We start from the raw sequence: 27,782 nt of genomic DNA, 5'->3' as shown, positions 1-27,782 counted from the left end.
TACCTATGGTTAAATCCGTTATCTCTGGTTGACCGATGGTGTAGTTTGATTAACATAATGTTGTGGTCGATCAGAGATTACTAAAGTAAGATTCAGAAACATTCTCAGGTTGAAGCTACTCTTCGAATGGGTGGGCACTAACAATAGTGTTTTGTTGAACTGCAATGTTGGCATTCTATCCTTTATCATCTGTCGATGAATCGAACAGACACTATCATAACGGTAACAAGTGTGTATTTGCCGAAAATAATCATATAAGGAGTTGCCTCACCCGCCAATATTTTTGAATCCTACATTAGTTCGATTCTAGGTCAGATGTCAAAACTTATCCTGCCATCAGTAAAGTCTTAAGGCTACCTTAGAGAGTGAGTGGACTTCAAGAGTCACATCGAAACAGTATGTTGTGATTATGCTTGTTTTCAGAATTCTATGAATTACGGGAGCATTGTGGGTAGCTCGCTAACCTATGGTGCGTGAAGTCCCTGGTTTGATAACTTCTGATGTTGTGGACAACATGGTTTCGTGTGTTTTGCCCGAGTTCTCCCATTTCCTCCTACATTCACATTCCACATTTTTCATTCGTCCGTTTCCTTTAGCCTATAGAGCATATCCATTGGACATTAAAATTTAAATTACATGTTAGTTATATCATTTGATTTGTGTTAATACCTCCTAATATCGACTTTCTCCCTTCAAACCTTATAGAGACAGGGTAAGTACTTGTGTTATCACTTATGTGACGAATAAACTCGGATGTAAGTACCAGTTAGTATATTTTCTTGCAACCCATCAGTTATGCATTTCTTTGGCGTCTACCTTTTAAAAAGTAAATAACAGTAATTAAAGATTGGTTTATATATTGATAATTATCTTGAGTTGAGTTGAGTTGATTTTGAGTTTAACGTCCCGTTCAGCAGCGAGGCTATATGAGACGTGGACCTACTGATTAACGTGGAATCCAAACCACATGAGCTCCCGCCGGGAATCGAACCCGGGCCTCCCATGATAATTATCTTGTATTGATTCAAAGGGTACATAGAACTATTTTTTGAAATAATACACGAAATATTGATTATTAAATAAAATTTTTTTTTTTTTTTTTTTGAATTTTTCCTTCAATAGCTTCTATGCTTAATGTATATCTTTACAAGCATTGCTATAAATATTGTAATTCATTACGGATTCTCCTTTAATCTTCTACTTGACAGATGTATTAATAGCAGAAAAGTTTATGTTGCAATTTAAGTTGAAAGTTGTACTTTTTTAAAAGAAATAAAACTGAAGTAGTTTTAAATCCCTCATTTTCATTTTTTTTTTATGCCAACACCTAAAGCAAATATTATTATTCTAATTAAAGCAAATCAACAACATACAACATAAAGTAAAATGACCCTATAGGGCAAGTTCTACAAATATTCTAAATTTGTACTATAAAACATAATTCACATTTCAGCACGATCATGATTTCAAGGACTGACAAGCCATGAAAAGGAGGACATTTTTGCTGTTTACGTCCAATGTAAACGTTCAGGACGAACGGATTGATACATGTACTTGCTTTACGAGACATAGCTCTGTTCATGCTGGCCAGCAATATTACTGTTCATATATAATGAATGACTAGTAACAGCAATATCCTGCATGCAGAGGGGTGTGTTCCGTACAGTAAGTAAATGTACCAGTCTGTTCGTCATGGATGTTTACATTGCACGTAAACAGCAACATTGTCCCCTCTGTACATGCAATGTACTTGAGAGACGTGCATGTGTTCTGTATGTATGCAGTGCATGTACATCGGATCTGTACAGAGGAGATTTTGTGCGTCAGGATCAGTAACTGATATGTACATGCAACATGTACATTGCTTGTGCCGAATGCCTGTTCACTGCATGTACATTAAGACTGTTATTGCAGTGTGCACCGAACGTGTATCTTTGATGTTCTGCTATCATGTACTTGCACTATTCACGTTGCGTGCACATTGCATGTACAGAAGTCAGTGTCAATTCATGTTCATGTGGTATGAACATGTACTATACAGTTCATGTTAATCGATTATCATGCGATTAACATGCGATACACATTACAAATTCGATTTTCTCTTTTCTCTGTCTTACACCTGTTCAGCACCTGTTAAACACCTGTGGAGCACATGTTTTGCAACTCTGTACATACAATGTACATGTGGAAAACAGTGTTCTAATTCCAGAGCATTACAGGCGCCTGTAACACATAACATGTAAAGGTGCCTGTTTTTTTCGCCTATTCCCATCCGAGGATGTGCGGGCCGTAGAAAGTAATATCTTCTGTGGCCAGATATATTTTCAATTTTATGGAGCGGTTAATGCTGAAAGTACCGATCATTTGAAAGGCTCTGAGATAATTGATGGCCAGTGAGCTTTACTCCAGCTGGGATCAAGGTAAACCACAATGTTTCAACAGAAGTGTACTGTAAACTCCATGAAAATACTATTTTCATATACTTATTTCTGCTTTAGAATTATGAAAAGAAGAAAACTAATTTTCCGCTTGATACCTTTTCATTACACACTCATTATTTTAATGCTGAATTTCAATTATTCTACTTGATACTGTAATAGAATTAGTCAATTTAAATATTTAACTTATTTACTTACATATGTAAGCTTAGCCACAGCATTCGCCTTCACGGCAATATTATCTTGTCGAAGTTCTTGTTTAATTTCTTCTATACATTGAGCTATATATTTCGCCTGTAAAACACAATACAGTAATTAATTCCTATACCATTCTCGAGTTACACATTAAGTCTACTGTAACTAAAGGAATAAGATGAACTTTTGAAATCTTTACAATTTTCGCAGAAAACAAGTGCCTTATGATCTTCCAACTACCTACAATTTATTTGATTTTTATTACTATCATAATCGTCATTAGAAGCTATCAATCTCATCCTAGATAAATACGTTAACTTCAGTAACTCTCTTACCTGTAAAAATGTATTGTATGTTATAATACACATGGAATTGACGTTAAGAACAAGGCGGTTTTTCTTATAGCCTCAGTGATGAAAGTTCTAAAGAAAAAGAAATAGTGCAGTCGCTTGGCACAAAAATATTTCTATTCTGGATACCAGTATGAAACTTGGCATATTTATTAATTATAACATGTTGAATGAAAATCCGCCGGGACATAAAACCGATGTTCACCCCGTCGGACAGAATTCAAGATGGCGGCACAAACTGAAAATACTCCAATTTTGCCGTTCTTCGGGCCAGTTTATATGTTCATTGGCATGTTAAATTTAAATAACGCGCTTTTACAAATATTAAGGTAATAGATTTACAAATATAAAGAATTATGGCATATTTACATCCATTTTAATGCAAAATTAAACATGCTATTTACTGTAATACGAGGGTCAATACGAACGTTTTGAGATACACATTGTTGTGGCACAGTATTTGAATTCCAACAATTGCGTTCGGTAGTGGTATCCAGAGCGAAGAAAGTTTCAGCTTACCTCGCTTATCGGCGTGGCCGTAACGCCTTCATTTGTTTGTTGATGTGAGCTGTATTCGGCTGTCTAGAATGAAGCTCGAAAGGCAACATTTTTGGGCAATGATCCTTTACGATTTCAAAAGTGGTTTGAACGAGACAAAACCTTGACCGTTTACAGGGGACATTTGGGGACCTTGCTCTTTCCCGTGCTACAATTTTTCGGTAGTTTGGTGAATTCAGAAGAGGCCGGACATCGCTTAAAGATGAAGACAGAGCTGGACGTCCGGCAACAGCTGTGTCAGATGAAAACATTGCCGCTGTGAAACAAATGATTCGAGAAAATCCTCGAACAATTTTCAAGGACATTGAACCTACAGTGAACATTGGATCGCCACCAGTAACAAAAATTTTTCATTATAATCTTCGGCTCAGGAAGGTTTCATCTCGCTGGGTGCCTCACACTTTGAACAGCAGAAGCGAATGCGTGTGGAATGGTGTGAAGAAATGCTTGCAAGATTTGATGGAGGCAATTCTCGACACGTCTCTGACATTGTTACTGGTTATGAAACTTGGATCTATCAATTTGACCCTGATAATAAACGCCAGTCTACAGTTTAGATCTTTCCAGACAAAAATCCACCCACGAAAGTGAAGCGACCGCGAAGTGTGGGGAAGAAGATGGTCGCAACTTTCTTGCCCAAATCTGGCCATGTTGCAACTGTTCCACTTGAAGAACAAAGGACTGTTACTTCTCAGTGGTACACCACTGTTTGCCTAACAAAAGGTTCCAGAAGCTTCGGGAACGGCGTCCAAGAACTGGATTGCGTGGGATCCTGCTTCATCATGACAACGTGTCCGCACACACGGCCAACATCACAATTCAGTTTTTAGAATCTACGGAGGTCAAACTTATAACTCATCCGCCGTATAGCCCTGCCCTGGCCCCGTGTGATTTTTTCTGTTCCCCAGGATCAAAGATCGCATGCGTGGTAAGAGATTTTGCAGCCCTGAAGAAGCTGTAGTGGCTTACGAGAATGAACTTTCAACACTTGAAGAAAAAGACTGGCAACACTGCTTCCAAAAGTGGTTTTGGTGGATGCAAAAGTGTGTACAGTGTAATGGTGAATACCTTGAGAAAATGTAAGTGTTAAATTGACTTTAAGTGTGTAAGTTATTTCACATCTCAAAACTTTCGTAGTGCCCCTCGTAACAACGGAAAAATCGTTTATAAAATTTTGAATGACGTGTTCAGACCTTATAAGTAAATCCAAAGGTATTATTGTAGTTAAGTGTTAACTATGTGTTTTTAAGTAATCTCATGTTGTAGAACACTTATATTAAAGGTAATAAATATTTGATAGTTTGATATTTTCCCAATGTTTTGCTATTTATAGGGCTTGTTAACTTATTATTATTTTGTTCTTGCAGATTGAACTGAAATACCAAGATGTCTAAAAAAAGAAAACTGGCATTAATTGAGTTTGATTCAGCAGTTACGCCAATCCGGAGATTAAATGGGAACAATGTATAATCTGTCAGGAAGAAAATGAATCCCCTCTCGTATATGCAACGGAAAGTGGACTGAAATCACTTGGTGAAGACTTAATAGAATTCTCTAACCTTGGAGCTTTGCCGAAACCTGTTCCAATTGTTCAATTACGAGATAGTTGTGGTATTGTTCAAAATCTAGTGTCAAATTCAGCAAAATTTCATGTCATGTCGTACAAAATTTGACAAACAGAAACTTGAGCGTCTGAGGAAAAAAGAGGCAGCAAACAATAGTTACCTCCTGGGACATCTCAGGAAGTTAATACAAGACCAAGTACACCAACTGTGGGCATTAAAAATACGTCTTTATTTTGTGATGGAGCGGAAGAAGACAAGTTAGTATCTGCGCAAACCTTAGAAATTGGTTCAACAACCATGTTTTTTTAGCAAAGGAGGTAAAAGATGACAAAATACTAATGAAATTATCTTCAACTGATTTAGTGGCACAGGAAGCAAAATACCATAAGCTGTTACGTACGATTTAGGAACAAAGTTAGAAGTGAACTACGAAAAAAGGGACCCGAAAGTGATATTAACATCTTTGATTATGGTTCTGCGTTAGCTCAAATGGTAGAATATAATGAAAACATTTATTTGCTCAGTGATACTTCACCTGTATTTAAGTTAGCAACACTTATGAGTCAGATGGAATGGAAAATGCGCAACCTAGGAATTCCAAATGCACAAGTGAATCGGTCAAAACTAAAAGAGCAGCTAATATCTTTAATTCCAGGTTTGACTGTCACTAAGTCTGGAAGAGAAGTACTGTTGTACTTTGAGGATGTAACTGGAGAGGCTATACGTGATGCCATTGCATAACATTGATCATAATTCTTCTTCTGTGACAGTTAGGGACTCATTTCATGGCACAAGCATTACCTTGATACAGCACGTTAGCAAGGAAAAGATATTTGCATATTGCAACTTCACAATGGACCAGCGAGGTAAAGAATGCGTTACCTTCTTCCTACACAACCGTATCCCCAATACGTTTTAACACAAAGTATTGTGAAATACCCCTCCCATCTGTTATTACACCACAAGAAATTGAAGGTTCTAATTCCACAGATATAATAACTTGGTTAGAATCAGTCAAAGGAAGCATCAAGAGCAATTTTACTTGTGACAATGACTCTTCAGATGTACGTATTTCTTGGTCAGCGTTTGTATCAGAACATAGACAATCACCTACACTTCCAAAATCTAATGATGTTTTACTTCCATTGTTAAGCGAAAAGGTGCAATCCCCAGCTACAGTAGCACAGTGTATGGAAGTACTTTTCAATATTTTTGATAAACTCTGTTTGAATGACGGAGTTCCGATCCTCACTGGAGACCAACCAATATATGCCCTGGCAAATGAATATGTTGGCTAACATCGATTCTATTGGAAAGTGGCCAACTTACAGAATAAAATGTGTTTGAAACAACTATTACAGATTTTACTATACATTTCTATTACAGCTACTAATTATTATCTTTAAATTAGCTTTGTATTTTATAAATAATAAGTGGTAAACTTAATTACTGCAATATAAAACATCCTACAAAATAAGTATATGTTAGTTTATAATTTGCATGTTTTATAAGTACAGGCTAATTAGGTACACGCTTTCCTTTCTTTTATTTCACCTAAGACGACAGACAAGATACTTAAAACATCCACATTGTACATATGGAAAATGGTTGCTGACCAAGCAACAACGAAAAAGATGTATTCTTTTTTTTTACTTTGCAAAAGTACCGATCATTTGTTCTAAATATCCTGTAAGCTACCCACAGAGAAATAAGATTTGAAGACTGATGAAAACAACGAGCATATTAATTCTTCTGGACTGAACCACGAAAGGATCTGTAATGGGGAACATAAAATGAGAAGCCTTAACGACACCAATCTATTGAAACACTCGCCCACAATAGTAATAAAAGAAATAAAGATTATCTCCGTCTGCTGCATTTATGGAGAAGTTACTTCCAGATCAAAAGTGTTTCCTTTTCCTCCCTTTGGTTTACTGACCACCTGGAACATCAACAGTAAAATATGTTCTGAAAGGGCTTCTAACATTATGTGGGTGTACAACATACAGAGATAACTTGAACATTAGCACCATAGGAGCAAAGCTGCTTCAATGAGGTCAAGTTCCAAGATATACATGTGGGTAATTTATAGTGTTACAAGTAATCCTTGCCTTATGGGAGAACTCAGGCTCCGTAAGAAAGAAGCCAACATAGGCAGGTGGTCAACTTAGAAAAGTGACCAAGGTTTTACTGTAGTTGGGAAAATCCATGACGTCAGATGCAGCAGTGCTCGTCATGTCTCCCCTGGTTCCCAACGATGGAACAGTAACGTACTTTCCATTGCAGAAGTGTCTGTTGGAGAACTACGAAGGGGGAATATTGTTCCATTCCTCTCTTTCAGAGCTTTCCCGAAGGTATTGTATGTATGGGGTTGTGATGAAGCTATGTCCTGATGGATGTGGACCATGTTTAATCTCGTTTCAGCACATCTGTGGTACCTCCTGCTCATAGATCAGCCTCAGGATCTCCTCATGGTTGTACTGCGAGTTGATTTTGCAGTTTTCCTTCACAATGCGAACTTTCAGCTTGTTTTAAACACAATAACCGGAAACCATTTTGAAAATCTCTTTGCATGCTCGTACAAACTTTGCTTCGAGTCTGTCTCTGTACATGATAGCACTTCGTTTGCCGCAGTCGGAAAGATATACCCACCTCTCATTTAATGTAGTGACGTATCGCCACCTTTATTTTGTCACATGCCGCTCGTACAGCATTCCAGTCTTATACTTGCTTCTCAACGGTAAGATGATTAGGCGTGAACACCTTTTGAAGTTTCAATCGTTGGCATAAAGAGCTATTGTTTTTGGATCGGGAAATTCTCCTGAATAACTATTCTGCGAAGTTTTGCCTCCATAACGGCTTGTGTGCACGACCATGTTCTCGCTCCCTTTGTTGGAGAACAGAAGTTGAGGCCATAGAATCCCTATACTTGCCGATCACATTCTTAATAAGTGTCACGACCTTTGCTCTTACAGTGCTTCATCTTCACTGAAACACTAAACTTCGCGTCGTGAAGAGCTACAACATAACCCTCCCAAACGCTACTGAGTTTTGACATTTTAAGCCCAGCGAGGAAACACATACCTCGAAAAGTTATGAAACGTACTTCTTCCAAAAGCGGCAGTTTGTGCCTGATCTTCAGCCCAGTAAGAAAATACACACATTCTCTCACATCTCACATGGTGTACTGAATAACGTATCTGACCAAAATTGGCCGAGTTAATTTTTCGTAAGAGGAAGAGGAAAAAGGAATCGCATATGATAAAAAAAAAAAAAAAAAAAAAGTTCGCGCAACAGCCTTCTACATACGTATATAGGCCACTGGTTTTATTGGTTTTGCATCAAAATAGTATTACTGCGCAAAATTATAGTATCTTGGAACTGCTAAGTGTTGCAACCTACACACTACTCATTAATGACTAAAACAATAGAGTCAATCAAATATCTTGTCTTCCCAACTTTGCGATTGCAGTGCAACCTAAAACCTTCTGGCTTCGCAAATTTACTTTACAAAGTATTAAATATAACTACGTTAGTCACTTCACAAATTGCATTTAGTGTTGTTTGTCGCAATTTGATCTCAAAGTTTGCGTTGCGATTACGCAAGCCAATATTTTATAGTGCCCTACTATTTTTTTACTGCCATGGAGGATATAGCTTCGAAACTGTATTAAAAATCCGTGAATGATATCAGTCATTCTTTTTGCGTGTTTTGGGGACGTTTCCTATCAAAGACATGCCCCACGACATGTACAGTACAACATTCATACGAAAATACTTCTTTCCTGCGTGCTAACCATTCAATGGAAGAATATTTACATTCATGAAAACCTAATTTTCTTCCAGCATCACATATACTCTCACTGCCTTAGAAAGCATTTCTTACAGAAAGAGCTCCACTAATAGGTGCAGATTGACTCCATGAGAGTTGATTATAAATAATGTGTGTGGATACATGGCATAAGAACTACAATGCATAAAGCACAAATCAAGTTGTGTTAGGTGGCCACTAAAAAGCACGAACTCTACCTAAAAAGCACGAAAAAAAAGCCCACCTCAAAAATATACTTCAAAACTTGGATTGAAATAATAACCTTATTATGATTATAATTATTTTCTTTAATCGTACTTCTTAGTGTATGCATAGTTTCAAAATTGGCTAAAAATACATATTTACCACCAGAACAAAACACCACTGAAAACAAGAAAGGTTTGGGAATAATTCATAATGAATTCTGATTGCGCTCGATTTAATTCGCTGTAACACCGTTCAACTGTAATCAATTATATAAAATGAAAAGGATCTTTCTTGTAATCGCATCACGGGAAAACGGTTAAACCGTTTGGAATGAATTTTTGGATATAGCTCTCACGTACTTCGAACTAAGTTTTTAATCAGGCTACTTTGATTAAAATGCGTGTTCTACGAGAGAAGCGGAGGTTTAAAATATGAGACAATCTTAGTATCTCACGATTCTGTCAAGTTAGGAAGAAGACATTCTTTACGTGAATTTCCCATTAAAAGTAAGTTTACACGTGTCCAAGTCTTTTTGAGAATTTCCATTTTAAGTGGGAAGGGGGGCATTTTCTGTAATTTGAAAGCGATGTTGTCTGTTGTTTCTGATTGCATCGCATGGGGAAATGGTTAAGCCGTTTGAAATGAATGTTTGTACATATAGTAGTAGTTAGTACCTACCCTGAGATGGGATATTTCTTTGATTCAAAGGCACCTACGAGGAATGAAGTAAGTTCAAAATTCATGCCCGCTAAGTTAGGAAGATGAAACTCGGTATATAAACTCCTCATTAAAAGTAAGTTGGCATACGTTGCAACGTTCTTGAACATTTTCGTTTTGAGAGAGCAGGTGATTTTTAATAATTCGTTTGTTTCCATTGATAGCGATGTTGGCTGTTTGTGATCGCATCACGGGGAAACGGTTGAACAGTGTAAATACATTTTGGAACAGTTCATTATTATTATTTTTATTTATTATGTTACTTTAATTAAAGGGCACATCGCAATGGAAGTAAAGAGGGTTCAAAATTTCAGCCAAAATTAGACAGTATCTCGTGAGCATGTCAAGTTAGGAAGACTAAATTCGGTATTTAAATACCCCACTAAATATGAGGAGACACGTCACTTCCTGTTTTTGAAAATTTCAATTTGAAAGGAAGAAAGATGTTTTCTATAATTTCTTTCTTCACATTTAAATCGATGACGTCTGTTTGAGATCGCGTCATGTGAAATGGCTGAACAGTTTGAAATGAGATTTAGAACATAGTTAGTACTTACCTCAAGCTGGGATATTATCATGTAAATTTCCTTAAAAGGCGTATCCTAAGGGACAATGGAATTAAAAATTCATGCCACAAATAGAATATCTTACTGCACTTTCACTGATATGCGTATCCTAAGGGGGAGCGGAGGCTCAAACATTTTCCTTGAACCTATTTCTTCCCGTGCGAAGAACGGGCACTTCAGATAGTATGGAATCAGAAGTAATACGGCTACAGTTTTTTTGTGTTTTTTTACATACTTGTGTATCAATACAAACAGATAAAATGTTTGCCCACGTACCAGTTAATTACAAATCGAGAACGCTTCACTTGAAAAACGAAATTACCAAAGATATACTTCTATCTTCTCAACTCTAACGGCAATCAGATCATGGGAACCCCCTAATTCTTCTTGCGTATCTGATGGATCATGTGGAGCATAGAACACTTATTGTATGTCACAAAGCCCCTTTAATCGTAAAATGTATTGTAAGAAACCAAATTGGAAACTGAAAACGAGAAAAAAAATCCATTTTCAACCTTTTAGTTCTTAAACTAAAAATATTTCTATTAGAAAAACAACATCCATTCAATAAACCCATTTCTTATTTCTGGCTCCTGAACTTGAGGTACTATCCCAGTATTTGCTGGCATGTTTTGAGTGAAACCCAGGACGACTGTCTCAGGGATTTGAATCAAGAGAGGATTTTATTCCTATTCTATATCACAAAGTTATCCATCTCTTTCTAACTCTAGAAAATGTGTATTTCCTCCTTTCTAGAAATTGAAACATAGACCTAAGTGAGTTTCAATGTTGCATAGTGTGTCCCATGGAGCGCGTATGGAACTTCACGGATTCCTTGTGCATTTTTTCACTCTTTTTTTATTATTATTTCTAAGGTTAGTTCAATGTCTCATGATTATGCACCAGGGCTAATGGAGACTGTGATGATATGGATAATAATGGTGGCATAACGTAACGAAAAACGGCAGAACCCCGAGAAAATCCATGCACATGATGTTTGTCCACCACAAAACTCATTTGGCGGAAGCTGAGATCAAACTAGGAACCCGCGCCAGATGAGAATTACGGCAACCCCACAGGGGAATGTCATAGTTCCATGTGTACAGTAGAACATTTATGCTTAAATGGAATTCTAACTAGGAATATGGTTTTAAATAAATGTACAAAATTTTATAAAACCCAATATTACCCAATAAAACCCTCTGGGCTGAGTTTTTCACAACCCTGATTATGTGTCGCAAAGTATATTTTTCATTTCGTACGTCTACTTTATTATACAACTCGTAAAATCAAATACAAAACTTCTTTTGTCGATTTCACAAATTTATGCCACTATACCATGGGTTGCCCCAATTCATTACATTCCTCACATTCAACTCCCCTCTTATTAGTTTTCAAACTACATTTATGTATTTTCCTCCATTACAGCATCATACATATCGTAAGTTAGTTAGTAATACAGTGGGTTTGAAAGTCATATTATGCTCTACTGCCTCCTCACCTCATACCGTATCAATCCCAGAATACATAAGTCTACAATTTAACTTTTCTCCCTTATTAATCAACCTACAGTGATGACCTTTCTAACGTTTCTTACTCTCATCACTTCGCCTGATTCTGTTCATTTCTCCGTAAATTATATATTTCAAGGCTACCATCTGCGGCAGTAAACCCCACAAATTGGTTGGTGTTTCATTCAGCATCATTTTCAGCGTGTCTACACGCTGTATTTACACCCATGCACTTCACTTTTAGCACACCACTCGAAATACTGCAATTGTTGGAAAATTACAGTTCTTTCCCGTTTTACGTACAAATACGGCGTCCGGATGCATGGCATAAAAACCAGAGTAGAAAAAAATAATTTTTGATGATTTTTTTGATATAAATCAAATCGTTCTCCTCGTATAATAGAAGTCGCGAACTGAAGAAAAAAACATTAGGAATTAGTATTAAATGTTAATTATGCCATTTAAGTGAAAGTATTAGGGTTGAATTAATCCGCAATCGTTAACCTATATCAATCCCAAACAATGTTTTTTAACAATTTTTTTTTTTTTTTTTTTTTTTTGGTAAATTACAGACTTTCAGTCAAGCATCATTCCTATTTATCCTAGGATCATGGTTCATACCTCCTCCTCTTCAGAATAGAACAACCTTTAAAACGATAGCATTCATATTTTCCCTATCATGTCCCTGAAACGGAAAATTTTTAGAGAAGTCGGGATTTTTTCTGATTTTTTTTTTTTCAAATTTTGATCCCCTCTGGACTGCCCTATGTTAACGCACAGATCTCAAAATCAACTGGGAAAACTAGGGTGTACTAAATGTGTGTACAAAATTTCAAGCTTGTATCTTGAATAGTAAGGACGGGAAAAATATTTACCAATGAGCTAAGAACATCCCCACAGTACCCCAGATGACCCGGATGTAATATAAAAAATTCCTCAGACATCCTTATATATTCTAGAATCATGATTTGTACATTATTCTCTTCAGAATAAAACAAAGTTTCAAACGGTATTATTCAAATATCTCCATCGTGTAGGCTATCTCGGGCTGGAAAATCACGAGAAAATGTATCCCACTTTTTACTTTTTACCCCTTTGCACCGCCTTTGTTTAAAGGCAAAGATCTGAAACAAATCTGAAAAATACTAAGGGGTGCAGTGAATGAGTGTCCAAAATTTCAAACTTCTAGACGCAAAAGCAAGCCCGCGAAAAATAATATCCCCTGATTCACGTATAAAACAATCTCAGGTAACAGTTTCCTGAGACATCCCTATTTATCCTAAGATCATGGTTCGTACATCATTCTCTTCAGAATAGAACAGCCTTTCAGATGGTACCATTCATATGTCTCCATTTTAGGCGGAAAAATCACGAAGAAAGCTATTTTTTGCTAAAAAAAAATATCCATTTTTTACATTTTTGCCCCTCTAGATCCCCTGTTTTCACGCAGAGATCTGAAATCATCTAAAAAAAAAAAAATTACTAATGGTGAACTGAACAAGTGTGCAGAATTTGTCTCCTGATGCAAAATGTAGGCCCGCCAAAAAATAGGCACAACAGAAAATAAATTTTTTAAATTTATGACGTCATCACATCCTATGTCTAGACGCAGAGAGGCGTGAAAGCATATATAACATGTTCTACAATGCCTTCGAGAAAACGAAGTAAAAAGCTTTATTGGTACCTTTTTAATCGAATAATGGAGATTTTAGCCTATCACCTAAATATAGAAGATATAATTTAAAAAGTTAAGCGTTAAGCAAAAAGTACAGCAACGCTTATCAAAGTGACACTTTTTTTTTTCCCCACAAAAGTTACTGATATTTGGCAGGGGAATATTTTTAAGGAAATTGTGACTAGCTTGCGGTACGAAATACATAAATTTTGCCCAAAGTTATACAATCAAAAAATTTCGAGAGGGGATAGACACTTCTAAATACGCCCTATTATCTGGGAACAAATATATAGACGCGCACACAAAAGAATCTTTGTCTTAAATGTCGATGGTGATTTCCCCGTTGGAATAGTTAACGATTTACAATATAAACCCTATGTTACGGTTCCAATTGTTCAATTACGAGATAGTGGTGGTATTGTTCAAAATCTAGTGTCAAATTCAGCAAAATTTCATGTCATGTCGTACAAAATTTGACAAACAGAAACTTGAGCGTCTGAGGAAAAAAGAGGCAGCAAACAATAGTTACCTCCTGGGACATCTCAGGAAGTTAATACAAGACCAAGTACACCAACTGTGGGCATTAAAAATACGTCTTTATTTTGTGATGGAGCGGAAGAAGACAAGTTAGTATCTGCGCAAACCTTAGAAATTGGTTCAACAACCATGTTTTTTTAGCAAAGGAGGTAAAAGATGACAAAATACTAATGAAATTATCTTCAACTGATTTAGTGGCACAGGAAGCAAAATACCATAAGCTGTTACGTACGATTTAGGAACAAAGTTAGAAGTGAACTACGAAAAAAGGGACCCGAAAGTGATATTAACATCTTTGATTATGGTTCTGCGTTAGCTCAAATGGTAGAATATAATGAAAACATTTATTTGCTCAGTGATACTTCACCTGTATTTAAGTTAGCAACACTTATGAGTCAGATGGAATGGAAAATGCGCAACCTAGGAATTCCAAATGCACAAGTGAATCGGTCAAAACTAAAAGAGCAGCTAATATCTTTAATTCCAGGTTTGACTGTCACTAAGTCTGGAAGAGAAGTACTGTTGTACTTTGAGGATGTAACTGGAGAGGCTATACGTGATGCCATTGCATAACATTGATCATAATTCTTCTTCTGTGACAGTTAGGGACTCATTTCATGGCACAAGCATTACCTTGATACAGCACGTTAGCAAGGAAAAGATATTTGCATATTGCAACTTCACAATGGACCAGCGAGGTAAAGAATGCGTTACCTTCTTCCTACACAACCGTATCCCCAATACGTTTTAACACAAAGTATTGTGAAATACCCCTCCCATCTGTTATTACACCACAAGAAATTGAAGGTTCTAATTCCACAGATATAATAACTTGGTTAGAATCAGTCAAAGGAAGCATCAAGAGCAATTTTACTTGTGACAATGACTCTTCAGATGTACGTATTTCTTGGTCAGCGTTTGTATCAGAACATAGACAATCACCTACACTTCCAAAATCTAATGATGTTTTACTTCCATTGTTAAGCGAAAAGGTGCAATCCCCAGCTACAGTAGCACAGTGTATGGAAGTACTTTTCAATATTTTTGATAAACTCTGTTTGAATGACGGAGTTCCGATCCTCACTGGAGACCAACCAATATATGCCCTGGCAAAACAGATTCAATGGAAATATCCTGGTAAAAATGGTAAAGACAAATTTGTAGTAACGATGGGAGGTTTGCACATTGAAATGGCTGTAATGAATATGATAGGAAGTTGGCTTACAGGATCTGGGTGGACTGATATATTAGTTGATGCTAGAGTAACATCATCTGGACGAGCTGAATCGCTTCTATCGTACTCTCACGTCAAGCGCGCTCGCTATGCTCACTAAGTAACAACAGTGGCTGCACTATATATTTTGAAAACAGAAGCATACAAAGCATATAAATATATCAATGTCTCTGAAGAAATGTCATATTTAGATTTTAACAAATGGTGTAATCTACGCAATGAAGAATCTCCGCAATTTATTTTCTGGTCAATAACTATGGAACTACATATTCTATTGCTCCCTTTCTTACAAAGTGTGCGTGAAGGAAATTTTGTATAATTCATAACTATTCTGGAGGCTATATGTCCCTGGATGTTTGTTCTAGATCACACAAACTATGCCCGCTGGTTACCAGTTTTCATCAAAACACTGAAAGAACTGGAGATGCACCATCTGTTTCTATATACAGAATTCATGAAAGGCAAATTCGTAAGTCAGAAAAGCAATCGACCATTTTTCAGCAATGGCGGATGACCATTTGCATGAGCAAAATAACAAACAAGTTAAAGGAATTGGTGGAGCAATAGGACTTTTTGACAAACCTGCTGCACTTTTGAAATAGATGGTTGCAGGGCCAGATGTTGTAAAAATGATATCTGATTTTGAAGAACAGTTTTCAGTTTTCGATGGTGAAGAAAATGCAGGGGATGACAATGGCGTAAAGCATAAGGAAAGCAGCAAAGCTTTTGAAAAGAGATATAAGGAACACGTTTTAGATGTTGTAGCTTTCTTTAGAAACTATGGTAACCCATTTGAAGAGATATATTAACAACAGCAGTTAGCAAAATATGTGCAACAAAAGATGCAGAGAAGTCGGTCAGAGAAGCCAGGAATCTTGGAAGATGCCTGTATGAAAATTTTGTACAAGAGAGTTGAGCACATTCATTCAGTAATTAAAAGGCGTAATTTAGTGTTATTTAACAACAGAATGACAAAGGGGGAATCTAAACTTCAAATGCAAACAACAGCCCTTAGAAAGGACGCAAATATATTATGCAAATTGTATGTGGTGAGTCAGATTAGGCAACCTGACGTTACATTTTTTTCTCACGAAACTCACCCATATCCTCCCTCCATTAGCGAGTTCGGCAAACTTCGCAAACCATCAAGAAAGTCTGACATCATTACCTGTTTATCCTCAGATGTTTGTGAGAATCACGACAGTGACTGTAGTATTTCATTTTGCTCGGCTATTGTTATAGATGGTGCTGCCCTTGTACATTCTCTTACTCCATGTTCATCTAAAACATTTGGAGAATTTGCAACCAAAATATTTCGACCTGCCGTAGAATCTCACCTGCAGAAATTTGATAGAGTTGATGTAGTATTTGACAGATACTTGGCAAGAAGTCGTAAGGCTGACGCTCGTTTGAAACGAGGTTCTGGAGAAAAAATGTTAATCAAAAGAACAACACCATTCCCAAGGGTATTTAGGAAATTTTTGCAAGTTGATGAAAATAAAAATCAACTTTTCCACTTACTTGCTTCTGAAATTGAATCACTGGAAGTTGGTTGTAAGGTTGTTATTTGCACTGATGAAGACCTCATAATTTGCGTAGGATCCTACCATAACAACAACCAACTGTCTCCTTGTTCACATGAAGCAGCAGATACAAGAATTCTTCTACATGTGAAAGATGCAGTTTTATGTGGCCACAAAAATGTTGTAATTTCAACAGTAGATTCAGATGTAATAATAATTGCTGTAGGGGCCCTGAAGGAGTTGCAGGCTCTCGATTTGCAGAATTTGTACTTTATTTACGGTGTTGGGAAAAACAGGAAACAGTTTTCAGTCTGTGAAATGTTACAAAATTCATGTCCTGAAACTTGTGAAGCATTGCCGTTTTTCCATGCTTACACGGGTTGTGACACAGTATCTTCTTTTCATGGGATTAGTAAAACTAAAGCTTGGAATGTGTGGAAGACACTGCCAGAACTAACGGACGTCTTTATTCGATTGTCTACCTCATTCATTTTATCTGATGATTTTGATATGATACAGTATTTTACAACGCTTCTGTATGACACAACTAGCGCAACAAAAAGAGTCAATGAATGCAGAAGGATACTTTTCACACAAAAGAATAGATCCCTTGAAAATATACCCCCTATTGAAGATGCTTTAAAATATCATTTGAAAAGAACAATGATTCAAGCCAGTGTTTGGAAACAGTGTCTACAGCGTCAGCCTGACATTCCTGGTGTTACCGACTGGGGATGGAAAGTCTCAGATTCCCCACCATGGCTTACACCATTATGGACAATTCTTCCAGAAGTATTAATGAAATGCTCAGAATTAATCTGTTGCCACAGCAAAACAATGTGTATGAACAAATGCAAATGTCAAAGCTTGAACAGGCAGTGTACCGCCTTATGCTCTTGTGATGGACAATGTATACAGTGAGTTATTGATAGATAAGACTTAGACAAGCATTCCATCTCTAGTACAGAACGATTAAAATATAGTACTCTTTAAAATTGTTCGCAATTTCTTTTGAAAAAAGAAAGAAAGGAATGAATATTCATTAAGGTTACACTCTTATTTTAGCAATTTTCGAAATAAAAAAGAATAGATTTGAAACACACTTTTGTACATATAATTTTATTTTTAATATTCTACTTGATGATGATGGGTGTTCTGTCCGAGGGCAGGTAGTTGGCCAGAAGGTCCCTGGGCAAGGTGAACCCATGGTGGTCTTGCCATTGCCTTCCATGGGATGATGATGACGTTCTAAGGACGGCTCCTACAGTTTAACGAAGGATCCGAACCACTTGTGTTGCTACCGGGAATCGCACCGGGAATCCCTTGATTGCAAGGCAACGAGTGGTGCCACTCATCCACCAGGGACACTATATTCTATCTTAACACGCAATAATTTAGTACATGCTCCCATATTATTTAATTTTACTCCGTTTACTTTCTATTTATCAATCTACTGCCAAAGAAGTTAATTGCAATCATTATCCCCCTCCCCTCCTTCTATAGAAGTTCATATGACTTGTGTCCCGGTGATTTTTTATTGTGTATTACCATCTAAATAACCATGCTAAACTTTATTCTGGTATCCAGAAAAGAAATACTCCTATTGAAATTTGTACCAAGCAACTGCACTAAAAAGGACTACTATCCTAAAACAAAATGCTGACTACCACCCCTCAGAAAGATGCATATGGTATTTGTTTCATTTTTGATCACGATTCAACGAATATACAAAGTGTTCTGCATATGTGATCAAATTGTACTTACCAAATACAATGAATATGTTGGCTAACATCGATTCTATTGGAAAGTGGCCAACTTACAGAATAAAATGTGTTTGAAACAACTATTACAGATTTTACTATACATTTCTATTACAGCTACTAATTATTATCTTTAAATTAGCTTTGTATTTTATAAATAATAAGTGGTAAACTTAATTACTGCAATATAAAACATCCTACAAAATAAGTATATGTTAGTTTATAATTTGCATGTTTTATAAGTACAGGCTAATTAGATACACGCTTTCTTTTCTTTTATTTCACCTAAGACGACAGACAAGATACTTAAAACATCCACATTGTACATATGGTGTACTGAATAACGTATCTGACCAAAATTGGCCGAGTTAATTTTTCGTAAGAGGAAGAGGAAAAAGGAATCGCATATGATAAAAAAAAAAAAGTTCGCGCAACAGCCTTCTACATACGTATATAGGCCACTGGTTTTATTGGTTTTGCATCAAAATAGTATTACTGCGCAAAATTATAGTATCTTGGAACTGTTAAGTGTTGCAACCTACACACTACTCATTAATGACTAAAACAATAGAGTCAATCAAATATCTTGTCTTCCCAACTTTGCGATTGTAGTGCAACCTAAAATCTTCTGGCTTCGCAAATTTACTTTACAAAGTATTATATATAACTACGTTAGTCACTTCACAAATTGCATTTAGTGTTGTTTGTCGCAATTTGATCTCAAAGTTTGCGTTGCGATTACGCAAGCCAATATTTTATAGTGCCCTACTATTTTTTTACTGCCATGGAGGATATAGCTTCGAAACTGTATTAAAAATCCGTGAATGATATCAGTCATTCTTTTTGCGTGTTTTGGGGACGTTTCCTATCAAAGACATGCCCCACGACATGTACAGTACAACATTCATACGAAAATACTTCTTTCCTGCGTGCTAACCATTCAACGGAAGAATATTTACATTCATGAAAACCTAATTTTCTTCCAGCATCACATATACTCTCACTGCCTTAGAAAGCATTTCTTACAGAAAGAGCTCCACTAACAGGTGCAGATTGACTCCATGAGAGTTGATTATAAATAATGTGTGTGGATACATGGCATAAGAACTACAATGCATAAAGCACAAATCAAGTTGTGTTAGGTGGCCACTAAAAAGCACGAACTAAGGGCAGGAGCGCAGCAGAGGGGCCTGTGCGGCAGCGAGGGGTGCATCGGTAGAAGAAGACGTGTCAGCGACGGTGGGCATACGTATAAATGAGGATAGTGGAAAAACACAGTACATCCCCACAGTACCCCAGATGACCCGGATGTAATATAAAAAATTCCTCAGACATCCTCATATATTCTAGAATCATGATTTGTACATTATTCTCTTCAGAATAAAACAGTTTCAAACGGTATTATTCAAATATCTCCATCGTGTAGGCTATCTCGGGCTGGAAAATCACGAGAAAATTTATCCCACTTTTTACTTTTTACCCCTTTGCACCGCCTTTGTTTAAAGGCAAAGACCTGAAACAAATCTGAAAAATACTAAGGGGTGCAGTGAATGAGTGTCCAAAATTTCAAACTTCTAGACGCAAAAGCAAGCCCGCGAAAAATAATATCCCCTGATTCACGTATAAAACAATCTCAGGTAACAATTTCCTGAGACATCCCTATTTATCCTAAGATCATGGTTCGTACATCATTCTCTTCAGAATAGAACAGCCTTTCAGATGGCACCATTCATGTGTCTCCATTTTAGGCGGAAAAATCGCGAAGAAAGCTATTTTTTGCTAAAAAAAAAAATATCCATTTTTTACATTTTTGCCCCTCTAGATCCCCTGTTTTCACGCAGAGATCTGAAATCATCTAAAAAAAAAATTACTAATGGTGAACTGAACGAGTGTGCAGAATTTGTCTCCTGATGCAAAATGTAGGCCCGCCAAAAAATAGGCACAACAGAAAATATATATTTTTAAATTTATGACGTCATCAGATCCTATGTCTAGACGCAGAGAGGCGTAAAAGCATATATAACATGCTCTACAATGCCTTCGAGAAAACGAAGTAAAAAGCTTTATTGGTACTTTTTTAATCGAATAATGGAGATGTTAGCCTATCACCTAAAAATAGAAGATATAATTTAAAAAGTTAAGCGTTAAGCAAAAAGTACAGCAACGCTTATCAAAGTGACACTTTTTTTTTCCCCACAAAAGTTACTTATATTTGGCAGGGGCATATTTTTAAGGAAATTGTGACTAGCTTGCGGTATGAAATACATAAATTTTGCCCAAAGTTATACAATCAAAAAATTTCGAGAGGAGATAGACACTTCTAAATACGCCCTATTATCTGGGAACAAATATATAGACGCGCACACAAAAGAATCTTAGTCTTAAATGTCGATGGTGATTTCCCCGTTGGAATAGTTAACGATTTACAATATAAACCCTATGTTACGAAGAGAAGAAAACAGGATTGTCCTCTTACCCGTTTAAGACGGGATTTTCCCTAATCATCCTCTGCATGACACTTATTTTCGTACAAAGCTGTACACACTGTACATTTGAGTCTCATTGTATTATGATTATCATCTTCCATAATCGAAATAACAGAACAGAAACGGGACTTTACTTATTTTCACTTTAAATTATTTCGGAATTTGATTTAAATCAACGATTTTTATTTAAAAAATCAAGTGATTTAAATCAATGCACCCTGATAAAAACTAGTGCAAAAAAATCAACCAATGCTAGGTGGCCTATGTGCGATAGCGTAGCAGTGCGTGCGAAGAGAGCAAACGCGTTAGCAACAGTGTATACGCGTAAGCGAGAGTAGGGAAAACAAGTGGGTTCTGGCAATGATACGAGTTTCATGAGCACCTGTCATAGTTTCATTCTAGTAGCACTCCACTTGTGAGCATAAAATGCTGCTTCAGTACACTGTGCAGAAATACACTACCAGTGGAAAATAGTATCTTACTAGAATATCTTCCATATGCGCTCACCCATCTTATTTCTCATAAAGCACTTGCACATTAGTAACCCTACACTTGTAAACCTAAATTACAGCAGTATTACTTCGAATTTAATTTAGCCCTCCTAAAATAAATCTTCACCTAGGAATGCAACTTTTGCAGGGTATTACAAGCATATTTCTGTACAAAAAATACAAATATTATGGTTTTACGTATGGACCCCTAAAATGGACCTGCAGAGATCTTTATACGGGTTAAGTGCCGTATCGCCGGAGCAATTTTAGGAAATTTACCGGGTCAATTGGAGAATTTAAGTTTGTGAGAAAGAATGAGTACAAGGGAGGTGAGGGGAATAGTAAAAGTTAAGAAAGTGATTGTATTTGTTGATTGTTTATTATGTTAGCGGCGGAAGGACTATTTCGCGGAGAGGTACACTTGTTTTACTGTACGGATCCAAAAATTGTAAAATGTACAGAAAAAAATTGGCAAGTCTTTAATTTGCCCATTTCATGCCGAGAACAGAACCCAACCAACCCCTGCCGGGCTTCTAACCCGCCACTCCTACTACTATTACTACTATACTGTAAACCAGCAGAGATTTTTATACTGTAAACCTACTTCATTTCCGTGCATATATCTTGTTCATGCAGTATTGCAAACATAAACCCTTTAAAGAAACAATAATAATAATAGGGTTATCTTTACAATGCCCGCCCCAACTGGTGTACTCTCAGAAATGAGAAATAAAATTCAATTAAATTTAAAATACACTCTCCTGCTGCGCATTGATAAGTAGGGCCGCTTTAAAAGGATTAGTATTGTAGGGCAAGGTACAATAGAGTAAGATAAGTAGGGTAGGAGGATAGGAACGAGTTAGCTTATGGTTAGGGAAGTTTTGACACATTTTCTTTACATTCATAGAGTGTAAGGGTTAATTTTACAATGCCCGCTCCAGGTGGTATACTCATTCAGGTATAATAATAATAATAATAATTTACTAATCAGTTATGCGAATTAAAAAGTGCTTGGCAACACAAGTCCAATAATGAGTAATGAATTTACAATAATGAAATACCTCATTATCCTTATTGTTCCTAATTCCTCGCACCAAATCTGTTAAGTTCTTATCAAACATTCGTTCAAAATTTCCTTTCACCTTGCGTAAGGCCATTGCTGTTCAACTTTCTATTTAACAAAATTCACAACACACTTAATGCTTGCAACTGTTACGATACCGCAACATTCCAAAGCCACTACTGAAAATACTGTCAAACGTTAGCTACTCAATTCTCACATGACCAGAGACTATGTCCCTATGAACCACAGACGTCTGTGCAATATTGCCAACCCAAGTCTTCAAAATATCAATAGAAAGCACTCCAAAATTTCAGTAGATTTCAGTAGATACCTTAAAAATTTGTGAAGTATCGAATAACTAATCTATAAGCACATTTTCTAAGCTATTTAATTGAAGAAATTTCCACGGTAAAATTTAAATCCAATGTACTCCTTTGTATCGGTATATTTTGATTTAAACTAAAGACCATTACCCTCTTTGTAAGTCTATAATTAATTAAGAATTTAGGATAAAGTTTTAGGGAATATGGAATTTTTTATTTACTTGTTATTTCCATCATACCTCTTTCAACTTATTCTTCATCGTTGCTGGTCTTATTTAATTCTTCTCTACCCTCTTCTTTCTCAGTGCCTCATATATCAAGTTTACTATTTTCCTTAGTGAGTTTTGTAACTGCAAAAGAGTGACAGCTGGAATTTGAAAACAGTCTCTTGTTACGAGAATGTAGTGTTTATTTTTACATATTTTAGTTTGCCAGCAAGTTGACCACACTAAATGCATAGCCTACTCTATCGCAGCACTTGAGTAAGAAGGGCTTAATACACACAAATGATTTTAGATGAAAGGGGGAAATAGTGGTTTAGTGTACCCGTAATTTTGTTTAGCTACTTGTAACACTATTCCAAGTCTTCTGTGATGTTATTACCAAAAATGGAATATTAGCGTTTCATAGTAGGGTCAAGCTGTTGAAGTTGTTCAGATGCAGGACAGGCACGTATCCAAGAGTGTCTAGGGGGGCCGGGCCCCCTAAATTTTTACTGCCCCCTAAAATTTTCACGGTAGGCTTGCAAATGAACTATAATGGTTGGATCGCCCCCTAACTTCTACCCCCCCCCCCTACATTCTTGGGCTGGCTATCGGCCTGATGGAGGCACACGTGAACAGGAGGTTCACCGGGTCTTGACCCACCAACCAAACTTCGTAAATCTTTTTAAATAATATACTTGTGTTTTTATTTGTGGACCAAGGGTACACTCACGGAGGGTCTACCCGGTCCGAGCTCCCTCTAATCTTTTGATTTTGGACACAAAACACAACAAAAAATTTCTGATTGCGCGCCTCTTCAAATGTCAAAATGGAAATGCTGTTACAAAAGAAATAATAGATTTATGACTGCATCGTTGTAAGATCTAATATATCAACTTCTCTGATTATATATCTTCAAAGGATCTACCTTATGTAAAAGTCCCAACATCTTGCTTTGAAGATGTTTTTATCTTATATCGGAAGGTTCATTAACAGTAGAGATGTCAATCCTCGCACCAAAGTACATTTGTCCTAGAGAGAAGACACTATAGGGTTTGAATTGTCCACCCTGTCGATTCCTGAACTCTATAACTGTTATGACTTCACGTAGCAATCAGGAATGTTCCTCTAAGAAGCCGTAATATTTGTACGTAACACGAAAATCTGGGAATTTTCACCCTCCATCTGTCTGTTTAAATTACAAAATATAAGCTACACAAATCAAGAAATTGTGTGGGTGCACGAGAATTACCGTGAAAGGTATGAAGGTCCACATAACTTCTTCCGTTGTTGCCAGTGTTCATATTTTAATAAATTTTAAGAATGATAATGGCAGAAAGCTACTTGCTTTGGTCTACCTTTAATATATTTTTAGTCATGTAACAAAGTATCTTTTTATAGATTCAATAATTGTGTAATGGAAATGGAAAAGGCTGAAAGTGCCACAAAGTAAAATTTCCAGTATTCAATAAAAACTTCCTAAAACTGTACTTTATCCTTTAAGGTGCTGCTCCTTGCGAGTGCTCTAGAAACTAGTAGGAATTTTTCTGGCACTTTGGACCTTCTCTAGGTTATTGGCGATGTCGTTTACAACACATTCCATGCAAAAAATCGATTTTTTATTTTTTTGGCACTTTCAGCCTTTTCCATTTCCACTACACAATTAGTAATAATAAGAAATAGTAGTTACAATAGTAACAAGATTTAACAAACAGAAGACTCAGAAAACAAACAATGTTTTCTTTGTTCTTATTAATATTGCTTGTATCAGGAGAAATGAAACCTTCTGAATATGTCTTCAACCAGGCTCGTAGATAGCCCAAAATTGTAGGGGGGCTGGCTGAAGTTAGAGGGAGCCCGATCCAACCTTATTCTAGTTCATCACCATATTATAGTTCATTTGGAAGCCTACTGTGAAAATTTTAGGGGGCCAGCAAAAATTTATGGGGGGATTCCCCCCTTAGACCCCCTCTGGATACGGGCCTGTCTTCAACTCTCCATACATGGGAATCCCGTTTCTCGCTTCTACTCTTTCCAAATCTCCCTCAACACTGGGAAAACGCTTCGCGATAATTTCAAAACTGATTACTTCGAATGAAAGGAGTAATCACATTGGAAAGCCATATGGGAACTCAGAATAACAACTCATCGAAACCAAAGGATTCCATCCAGAGAGAAACGAATGTTTGGAGAAATCAAATTGGAAAATCAAGGTACTCATAATCATTAAAAGTGCTTGGCGAAAGCTAAGGATTCGATCTGGAGTAACGAATCCTTGCTAGGAATTGGTTGAAAGGAATTGATTCTGCCAATAGAACCAAACTATCCAGAACTACTCAATTGTCCAGATAATGGGCCTTATTCAGAGTCGTTTCTAGCATTGTATTAAGAGCTTGACAAAAGCGTGATCCTAACTTCCGTATTTAGTAACACGTAAATGAAGTTAACAATGATTTATATCGAAAAAGGCCAATGTCGACTTTTCGCAGGGTTGTGCAAACGCTTCTCGCACCTAACTAATTTAAGGTGAAACCATGTTCGCCTATGTATCAATTGACCGCCGGTCGGAGTTTTCGATCACCAAGTCGCCATTGGTGACTAAATATTTCAGTTTGGGGATAGACAGTCGCATTGTGTTGTGGCCATGATATATAGCAAATTTTTATATAGAAGCCATTACATACATTCTGGACACGCCAGAAATGTGGTGTTTGAAGCGAATAACTGATCACGCACAGGGTCAAATTAACACATTCTCACACCCAAGACTATACTTCTTTACCCCTTGTCTTGTAAATTGCAATGATCAAATTGTCATCACAATGAATTCTGTTCTTATCGCGACTGCAGAAAATTTCACATTGAATGCACGTTTATAGGCTCGATCACTCTAAAAGATAATAATGTATTATAACATGTAATACGGAAACGCCCACACAGGAAATTTTTAGTACAATGGGTTCATTTATTTTGAAATATACAAGGCGGGGAGAGGGAGTCAAATATGTGGTCCTCTAGGTTGGAGCCTAGGTGCTAATTTGAGCCTGACTACTATCATCGGCACTTAGAGTCTATGTGCACCATGAAGCTTGCTAGACTAATATTCTTTTCAATTTTCTTTAGTTACACGGTATCGAGAAACTAATGGAATTTCATAACAGGTAGAAGAAAGTTTATTAAACTTCCTTTCTCTACAGCCCATAAAGATCTCTGGCCGGAGCGTTCTATCTACTCAGTGATGCGTGGTTAGCGAATCACCGCCCAGATGGCATTGTTCTTGGCTTTCTGAACCTGAGTTCGGTAGATCTTGATTCAGATAGCTTTCCAATTGCCTCATGATACTGAGTCAACACTGGATAATTTTAGTGCTACCACTGGGAGTAATGATACGATGCATGTACGTTTTCAATATTTATTAATAACTGCATTGATATCTATGCTGATACGAGTTACTTTCAGGTGCAAGGAATTGAACACTTGCAGTTCCTGAAAGCCCAGCTTCACATAAATAGAAATAATTAAACTGAAGTAGCACCTTCAAAGCTTCAGTAGAAAGTTGTGGACAGGTTTGCTGAACGAACAGCCAGAACAGAGCCAGCTTTTCAAGGTTGAAATTCATACGAAGTGAGATACCTTGAGATAAGTCGTTTAGTTCCTCATCAACTAGTGATGAGCAAATGCAAGACCAAGACCAAGACCCAGGTGGTCTTGGTCTTGCACCTCCAGTCTTGGTCCTGGTCTTGCACTGGAACCCTTCTGCCGTGTCGTGACAAAACGCTGTAACTTTGGCGGAGCAGTTTTGCGAAAAAGATCCGTAAAGTTTTCATGCGAAAATGTGATCTGTATCGTGTAGAACCAATGTATCTTGACTTTGGAAACACGTGGTTACATGTAATGTTACGTAAATGCATGTTGTGTGATTAAATTTGGTGAAAATTGATTGGTTGACCATTATTGCCTAGTTACACTGGTTCTACACGATACAGATCACATTTTCGGATGAAAACTTTACGGCTCTTTTTCGCAAAACTGCTGCGCCAAAGTTACAGCGTTTTGTCACGACACGGCAGCCTTGGTCTTGGTCTTGGTTTTGGTCTTGCACACCCAGTCGTGGTTTTGGTTTTGGTCTTGCTTGCGAGAGTCTTGCAAGTCTTGCTTTTAAGAAATCTTATGCTTTTCATAGATAAATTTTTCTCTGTATATAAGAGATAATAAATTCTACAATGCGCCAGTAGTAACGGAAATACAATGTATGTTTCTAAATGTAATATAATTTACCTTCTTGTAAGTATGATGATAGTGTACAACATATGCGGTGACATTTATTTAAAAAAAAAATGGTGTCCACGCTTTACTACTTCTAAGATAAATCACAACGTTTCGTAATCTTATATCTTTTAACAGATCCAACACTCCATTTGTTCCCAAACTGGGGAGGTCACCCCTGAGACGCATGAAAGGCAATCCAGACGGCACAGATTATTGAAATACCATGAATTGCAAAATTATTTTTATAGCCTAAAGACATCAGGTTGCTTTTTCCTTTTCTACCACGATTAGCTAATCTTT

At 36.8% G+C, this 27,782-nt stretch overlaps 1 protein-coding gene across 2 annotated transcripts in view; it reads right to left on the bottom strand.

The window, feature by feature from the left end:
- Positions 1-22,947, bottom strand: part of g (adaptor-related protein complex 3, delta 1 subunit-like garnet) — an 895,910-nt gene extending 872,963 nt beyond the window's left edge. For both annotated transcript variants that reach the window (XM_081759537.1, XM_081759539.1), the window contains exons 1-2: positions 22,686-22,947; positions 2,637-2,732 (exon numbers count right to left, since the gene is read on the bottom strand). In XM_081759537.1, the coding sequence (XP_081615663.1) occupies positions 2,637-2,732; positions 22,686-22,781 (192 nt within the window). In that variant the 5' untranslated portion in view covers positions 22,782-22,947. The remainder of the gene's footprint in view (positions 1-2,636; positions 2,733-22,685) is intronic.
- Between the last annotated feature and the right edge of the window lie 4,835 nt (positions 22,948-27,782).

Source organism: Thermobia domestica, chromosome 5 (genome assembly GCF_964235325.1).
Source record: "Thermobia domestica chromosome 5, izTheDome1.hap1.1, whole genome shotgun sequence".
Lineage (NCBI taxonomy): Eukaryota > Metazoa > Arthropoda > Insecta > Zygentoma > Lepismatidae > Thermobia > Thermobia domestica.
Note: the sequence above shows the minus strand (reverse complement) of the source record. Positions and strands in the feature narration are given on the sequence as shown.